Here is an 8703-nt window from a genome sequence, read left to right as displayed (position 1 = left end):
CTGTGTCTTCTTTGTCCCGAGAAGGTTCCTCACACATGGATGCTAAGGCCATGCTGTAGCTCGGTCACGTTTTTTCTCATCCCCCTGCTAATCACTTCTAGTCAAAGTGTGTTTAATTTTTATGCTCTTTTGAACTGCAAGGAAAGAGTTAAGCGCACAATTTGCTGAGTCAGGCCCGCAGCAGGATGAAGAGAAGCGCTTTAAGCTACAGAGGAAGCAAAACAAGGTTGCCTTAAAAGAACACACCAAGAGAGAAAACACAAGTAAGGCATACAAGACACGTGTGCACAAACGCTCATGTGATCCCAAGGACAGTCTGCGTGGAAAACAACATCAGCAAATGAATTTGACATCTTTGTCATGTGTGCCAGTCACAAGAAAGCAACTGCAAGCGTTCTAATGGATTTGTTCAAACGCGTCAGATAAATGGTGTCTGCGATTTTAGTGGGAGCACAAAAGGAGAAAACAAAAAAAGTCGGTTGTGAGTCACATGTTCTGTGCATTTAGTGACAAGATCTATGGACACCTCATTGATGCCATTGTGAAATAAGTTTCACAGCGTAACACGAAATTGGATGGACATGAAACGAAAATGTCTCACAGAAATAGATGGAGGTCACAATTTTTTTAATACGATACCCTGAAAAGTTACAGCCCCGCCCCATCCCCCCTGACACTAGTTTGACCAAAGGACATGTAATTGTATGGACATGTCTACTACAAAGTCCATCCATCCATTATCTGATCTGCTTATCCTCACGAGGGTTCTATTATAAAGTGACGCACGAGAGTGTATCAAGGCTCCACGCTTGAAATGGAACAATTGGCTTAAACCACCCAGGGGCAGGGTGGCCACTGGAAAGTTCAGAAAAATATAGTAATTTTCCCACATTCCAGAAACATGCATGGCAGGTTGATTGAACACTCGAAATTGTCCCGAGGTGTGATTGTGAGCGCAAATGGTTGTTCGGCTATGTGTGCCCTGCCATTGGGTGGCAACCAGTTCAGGGTCTACCCCGCCTGCTGCCCAAACGCAGCAGGGATAGGCTTCAGCATGCCGGCGGCCCTTGTGAGGATAAGCGGATCTCAAAATGTTCAATTTCAAGCATGGTTCCTTAAAAATTTTTGGTGCGTCTTGTTGTGATAGACATGCTCACTCAATTTTGTGTCTAGGGGTGAAACTGGGGTCTAGGGGTCAGGGTCTAATACAGTGGTTCTTAACCTGGGTTCGATCGAACCCCAGGGGTTCGACGGAGCCTCTGTCATGGAGGTTAAGACACACCCGACTCAACATGTCAATTAGTTATGACACGCCAGCTTGGCCATCACTGGCTGGAGATGATCACTTGGCATTGCTTGTCCAATCAGTGCTGTGGGAAATTTAGTTCTCTTTGTAGTCAACGTGTGACTGTCGTGACATTACGTTGTACAATTAAAAAAAAAAAAGTTGACTTATCTCTTGAAACTTTATATACTTTTTTCCGTTTTTTTTCTTCTTTTTTACGTTTTTTTCCACCAATGAAGAGTTCGGTGAATGTGGATATTAACTGGTTGGGTTCGGTACCTCGAAGAAGGTTAAGAACCACTGGTCTAATATTTTCAAATTTTTTGGTGGGTGATATTCGGTGAGTTTTGAGGTGCTGCACTGGGAGACCTCTAAAATCTTTCATCATGGGACATGCACTTGCAAAACATTGGTGAAGTTTTGTGCATGCTAAGGCCCCCAAAAGATGCTTCACTTGTTGGAAGAATCATAATCAAAGGTGTCAAAATATAAAGCTAAATACGAGAAACCCTGCCAAAGTTTGGCTTTAGCCACAGGTGCTTCTACTCAAGAACTCATTTACCTGCCAGTTGAGTTGAAGCACTTGTTGCTAACGCCAAACTGTGGCAGGGTATTTACTTTCTGGACCTGGATTTGACACCTCTGGCCACGTTTGTAAAGACAAACACAACCCCCACCCTCTCTAATATTTTCTATAAAATATTGTTACATGAATAAAAGACAATGTTATTCAAAAGCGAATAGTATTGTCGTAGTTTTGACTGACTTTGGGATTACATCGCTTTAGATGGTACAGGTGTACCTAATAAAGTGTCCGATTGGCACTTGTGCAGAAAGACAACCGACACAAAAACGAATAAATACAGCGTGTCCGCCGTCGAGTACTTTTCAGACCAATATCGACAAAGCCTTTTTAGAATTTTAGTTGATCGATTGTGTAACGAGATCATGTGATACCGTGGATCCAGGATGCAGGATGAATGTCCGGGAGGAACCCCTCCTCCTCGCCGGCGTGTGGGAGGAGGACGCGGGAGAAGGGGGGCGTCGCAGTCCGCGATCGGCCCCCTCAAAGTTTCATCGAAGAGGCTGAAGTGTCCTCTTTCCGGTTCGGTGGCAGATATGCACCCCCTGGGCAAGTCGTGGCTGCTCCTCAGCGGCTTCGTCCTGTTTTACGTCATCTACCTCCTGTTCGGCGGGCTGGTCTTCTCCAGCCTCGAGCGGCCCGTTGAGGAGCAGCTCCGTCGCGACGTGGACACCCTGAAGCAGCGTTTTCTCAACCAGAGCTGCGTGTCCGCCGCCGCCCTGGATCACTTTGTGGGCCAGGTGCTGGCCGCCAACAGGTATGGCGTGGCGGTCTTCCCGAACGACTCCTCTGACGCGTCCAACTGGGACTTGACCTCGGCCATGTTCTTCGCCAACACGCTGGTCACCACCGTGGGTAAGTCACGCAAACTTTTTTTTTTGGGGGGGCTTCCCTCATATCATCTCCCGTCCATACTTAATCTCGACCTCTTCTCGGAGACCTCAACCCTACGTCAAGAAGCTTCGATGAGAAGGCTCCATTTTGACCAAATTTTACCACGTGGGTCCTTCCGTTCATCACATTTGCGACAAAACGGAAAAGATAAAGATCTGATAACACTCTCCCGCTAATACTAATGAGACCCTCAGGCTCAATAGTCCTCCAAGTGCTTTAATTGGCGCGTTAATTTGTTATCACTGAGAGGGAAATGTTATCTGATTTTGACGTGTCAGGTAATAACGTAACTCAACATCGAGGTGCATTTGGGACAATAAATTCAGGAGTTATGTGATCTCGGACGGTAGATGAAGGCAACACGAGGTTTGTTTAAAAGTTCGTGATGTCACTTGCGCAAAATGTTGATCGCTGTTTTCCAAAATAAAAGTAGATGTTTACAATGTTTTATATTGTATTTGCATGCACAAAATAAATTGAAAAAAAATGAACTGTACACAGTACAGAATGCAATATAAAATATAAGCATATATCCAACTGCATATATGCTGCATAAGGTGGCTGTGCTATTTAAAATGGGTGAGTGGGGGTGAGTCCAGGTTTTCAGGTTCTCTATTCAATAGCCTGACAGTAGTCTGCAGGAACGAGCGACGTTACCGCTCCTTCATGCAGTGCGTGTATCAGTCTCTGGCTGAAGGAGCTGCCCAGGGCTGTCAGGGCGGCCTGGAGGGGTGGGAGGGTCTGTCTATCATAGCTGTTAGCTTAGCTAGCATCCTCCTTTTGCCCACCTCCTCCAGAGTGTCTAGGGAGCAGCCCAGGACAGAGCTGGCCCTCCTGACCAGTCCGTGTTGGTAGACCAGTCTAGTTTATTGTTGACAAGAACACCCAGGTACTTGTAGGAGGTCACCCTAATGGGCGGTTTTAATTGATTAACGCAAGCCCTTGTGGATGACTGACAGTTTTCTCTAGAAAATCTGTTCCCAGATGCACATTTGCGCGCTAATTGATACCCTGCTGAAAACACACTTGACCTGTTTTGGCGGCGCCAGACTCAAATTTGTCTGCCGTGTTACTCTGCGCGTAGTTGGCATCTGAACCTGAAACATCAGCAGTGATAATTTTACAGTTTGAGCCCTGCGAATCCCAGGGACTCGCTGATCAGAAAAGTATGAGTCCCATTATGCATTTCGAGAGTCCCAAATTTCGAATTCTGAAATGGTCTAACTTATTCAATGGCATATGATAACACAAACAACAACAATATACACTGATAATAAGTTTATTTCTTATAAACAAATGCTGCAAAAAATTTAATAATTCAATAATATTATCGCAAAAAACGATCCAACTTTAGCTGCTTCCTCTGTGATATCTCCGCAATAAACTTTCGCAACACTTGTTTTAATGTTACACAACTTGGCAATCGTCTGCTTTCCACGAGGTGAAGGCCGATCTCGCCAATCTCGTCTCGCGAGGACGGAAAACTCGTCACGCGCGAGATTACTTAACGCGAGATAAAAACAACAATGGCGGTGATTGTCAAACTGCCATTGTTGCTGGAAAAAAAGATTTACCGTAGTTTTTTTGTTTTTTTTTTGACTGAGAAAGATAGACAAACAAATAAGGGACAAAATTATTAATTGTTTAAAAATTGGCGAAAAAATAGTTGATGGGAAAAATACAAATGTTGAAAAAATACCAATATATGTATATATTACAAAAAAAAATACTTGAATAAAATCTTAGAAAAAAAAATTTAATTGCTTGTCTCGTACAAGGGATTTTTTTTAATGTAATTTTGTGTGTGTGTTGTGCAGGTTATGGTCATACCACGCCACTGTCGAACATGGGCAAGGTCTTCTCCATCGTGTACGCTCTGCTGGGCGTGCCCTTCACCATGCTTGTCCTGACGGCGTGCGTGCAGAGGCTGATGTATCCTCTGGTGGCGGCTCCCCTCAACCAACTCCAGCGTTGCGGCCTGGAGGCCCGTCGGGCGGCTGGCGTGCACTTCCTGGCGCTGTTGGCGCTGGTGCTGCTGTGTTTCTTTGCGGCTCCGGCGGTCGTGTTCCACGCCGTGGAGGGTGGTTGGTCCTTCCTGGATGGCTTCTACTTCTGCTTCATCTCGCTGTGCACAATCGGCCTGGGGGACTTTGTGCCCGCTGCCAGACCTGGGCAGAATTTCAAACAGCTCTACCAGGTCGCCGTCATGGGTGAGTACACGTCACGCCCAGGTCAGTTTTTCCCAACGTGTCTTGAGTCACATTTTACATGCGAAAAAATCTCAAGGCGCACCACTAAATAAAAATGGCATAAAAACTGGAGGAAAAGGTTAATTATTGGACCTTCTACCATCGAATACTGTACAAGAACATGTGTTTGTTCTGCTTGTCATTTTACATCTGTGGCATAGACAGATGCTCAAACACGCGTTGGTTGGGAATCAAATATTTTTAGACCAATTAAATGAAATTTTAAAAATTCCCACCACACTTGATCTCTCACAGAACAGTAATCTGCTGCGGGTTGAGAATCGCTGGTCATTCTGTTTAAAATAAATCAAATATTTGAGCTGAATGAATAACAATATAACAGATTGGCCCGGGAATTCAGAGATCTGTAATTATTTTTTTTTCACATACCCCCCCAAAAAAAAAAAAAAAAAAATATATATATATATATATATACATATATATATATATACACACACACACACACACCTTATTTTCCGCACTATAAGGCAGCACACCTAAAAGCATTCAATTGTCTCAAAAGACAACAGTGCGCCTTATAATCCGATTTGCCTTAAATGGATCAAGATTCTAATTTCTTGGACATAGTATTTTAAATGTTCTACAAAGCGCTTTGTTACAGTTGTAGCGGTTGTGAAAGCTCGATGTAAATAAAGCGGAAGTGTATTGTATTTTCTTTAGCGTAGCTTCATCTAGTGGATGCATAATGCAACTGCAGCCTCTATTGTAGCTTCTATTCTATGCGCCTTATAATGAGGTGCGCCCTATATACGAAAACAGTTTTAAAATAGGCCATTCATTGAAGGTGCGCTTTATACTCCGAAACGCTTTATAGTGCGGAAAATACGGTAAATTCTCATCACGCAGCAAAACAGTGGCTGGACAGTCACATTCCCAAAAGCGTCCATTAGGAAGCTGGTATCACACGGGGCTGCGACATGCCAACCCGAGTATTCCGGCAACAGAATGTCATCTGCGGAGATTGTCTCATCTCTGTGTTTTATGAGGTCACGACACTCTGAAGTGGTGTGGAATTTTGTTGCCTGAAAGGGCCAAAAATTAAAAATCGGAATCTGGTGCCGCAAATTGATAATCACGTTATGTTCGGGCACAAGCGAGGAAGACGGGCTGACCAACCGTAACAGAACAGATGCTCGAGTTGTTTCACAAATTTTAGATGCATGCTGCTCCAAACCAAAAGGCTTCTTGTCAACTTTCAAGCATGGGTCTTAGACATTTTTCAGTTAATCTCTTCAAGATACATACAGCCACAAAAATTCATATCAATCATTGAAACTGGTTTTGTGTGTGGACACAAGACAAACCTGGACTTGCAAAAGGACTGACGAGGAATATCGCAGACAGAATGCGATCAGATAGGACGGAGAAGGAACATTTGAGATAGATTAGCTTCTTCCTGGAATGTACTGGGAGCAAATAGGACAGGTTTGGGGTGGCAGGGGGGGATATGAGTTACATTTCGATCAATACCAGCAAGGATAGACAAGGAGCAAATGGGATAAGAGGGACAAGAAACATCTAGAACAGAGTAAAAATAGCCTGAACATTTGGAAATGGGTGGGAACAAATTTATATCAGAATCAATTGGAGCAAATTCGCATTCCTGGAAAGGAGGAACTAGCACCGATTGAGATGAACCAAAACACTGTAAAACTAGCATTCCTTTGAATCTCGTGTTTGCATTGAACAAATAATTTGGAGTTTGGACTGCTCCAATGGTAGTTTCTGGGTTTTCATTGGTTGTTGTTGTTGGGTTGTTTTTTTTTTGTTTTTTTTTGGGTCACATGTCCTTGAATGTCATTTGGATATTTAATAAGGGGTATCACTGTTATTGAAGTTCCTCCAAACAGGACAAAAAAGTGAGCTAATCTCCCCGCCACTGTTCATTCTTGGTTCATAATCCCTCATTATTTACTGCCTGTCAAATTGTGGGCGGAGTTTTTTGCTTGCATGTGACCGTGTGCCTTTCAGATCAGGAAGACCAGATCTTGTTGTTGTCACCTTTGGCATAAATTTCTCTTCGTTCTGAGATTCAAAGTGGACATATGGAAAGTGTACCTTTCAGTGTGTTGAATACAAATAGTTGTAGGACGGGAGTTCTAGTTAACCAAAGCTAAAGAAATAAAACTACATTGGGGGGAAAAAAAACACAAAAACAGTGCGTTCATAAAAAATGAAAAAACTGGAACTAAATTTTATGTCATTTTAATTTTTGTAAATTAATTTCATAGATGAGCTTTCTTGTTTGCCCCCCCTTTTTTATGACTGAAAAGAAAAAAAGAGGACATACATGGGAATGATAGATGAATTACAATTGTGACCCCTCCACCTCCGTCTTGTACTCAACAAATACTGTTAAAAAAAAAACAAAAACTAAAATAAGCCTCTTCAAAAACTAACAAACCTGGCTTGAAAACTAATTAACAGAATCCAAAGTAAAAAAAACTCTGCTGCCAAACCCCCATGTGTGAAATGAAACAGAGTCCATCTTTCATGTGCCTTCCTCCCCACACTGACGTCACAATTTCTATTTATGTAATCCCGCTCCCACCATGACTTGGCAGTTTGTACTTTGAGACCAAAGTGGTTCAAATGAAAATGGGGGGAACAATTCCTGATAATTCATGTTTTAATTAATGCACGCCAAAAACATGTTAACTAGATACCGGTACTCAGATTGTCTCCTCTTAACTGATTTTTTTTTTTCCCTCCCCTTGATACTTTGCAGTCTACCTATTCGTGGGCCTGATGATGATGTACCTTCTGCTGCGCACCTTCCACAAGATGGCCGACCTACACGGCCTGACAACCTTCCTGCAGCTCCCGCGCTGCGAGGAGTCCAACCAGAACGAGGACCGTGAGCCCATTGTGAAAAATGGGCACACCCCTGCCCAGAAGCAGCCCTCGTACAACTCTATCGGCGACCGGTGATATGCTCTCCTGAGAAACTAAAATACATGACTGAACGGGAAGTTTTGACTTTTCTAGGAAGATTTGCAGTTATTCAATGAACTTTCAAAGGAAGCTTTGCATCCTCGGGACATTCCCCCCATGCCAAAGTATTGTTTTCATGTTTGTTTTTTCTGTCTTACTGCTCCTTCTCCAGCAGTTTGAATTATTGACGGTCATATTTTCATCATGGTGATTTAGGGCCAAATGTTGCGGAGGTTTGAGTTGCACTTTACTGCTCACGTTTTAACTAGTACACTGTACAAAACCTTGTTTAAATAAAGTTGTTGAAATAAGTGTTAATTGTGATTGCGGAGGGGTGGAGGGGGAAAGAAGGCCAAGATGTTTCCATTATCACATTTTAATGAAGTTTTTTTTTTTTTTTTACAAAAAAGTGGACATTTGCGCTTTATTTTAAAACATACATGAAAAATAAGGGGTTGAGTTCTAAAACAGAGACCGGTTTGAGGCTTCTTGGAACACATGGAGGTAAACACTTTGTGTCAAAGGACCAAAAAAAAAAACAGATGAATATACGCCCCTCCTTTAAAAAAAGTGCATTCGGGCTGACAACGGAACAGCGGTCTGAGAGCCTTGACTGGAACTTTTGTGAATATGAAATATAAGAAGATAAGAAATATGGACCAAAAAGTAGAAGACATCTTTATGGTAACTGCTTGATAAATATGAGGCGAAATTTTTCTTCACGGAAGATTCCACAC

At 42.8% G+C, this 8703-nt stretch overlaps 1 protein-coding gene across 1 annotated transcript; it reads left to right on the top strand.

Moving 5' to 3' along the window:
* The first annotated feature begins 2258 nt into the window (after positions 1 to 2258).
* On the top strand, positions 2259 to 8278 carry kcnk6 (potassium channel, subfamily K, member 6). Its single transcript, XM_019861260.1, has 3 exons — positions 2259 to 2723; positions 4580 to 4972; positions 7761 to 8278. The coding sequence occupies exons 1-3, from the start codon at positions 2405 to 2407 to the stop codon at positions 7961 to 7963; spliced, it is 915 nt and encodes a 304-aa protein (XP_019716819.1). The 5' UTR covers positions 2259 to 2404; the 3' UTR covers positions 7964 to 8278.
* The last annotated feature ends 425 nt before the right edge of the window (positions 8279 to 8703 follow it).

The sequence above is a fragment of the Hippocampus comes genome, unplaced genomic scaffold (assembly GCF_001891065.2).
Source record: "Hippocampus comes isolate QL1 unplaced genomic scaffold, H_comes_QL1_v1.1 scaffold122, whole genome shotgun sequence".
In the NCBI taxonomy this organism is placed as follows: Eukaryota; Metazoa; Chordata; class Actinopteri; order Syngnathiformes; family Syngnathidae; genus Hippocampus; species Hippocampus comes.
This window is presented reverse-complemented; position numbering and strand designations above follow the sequence as displayed.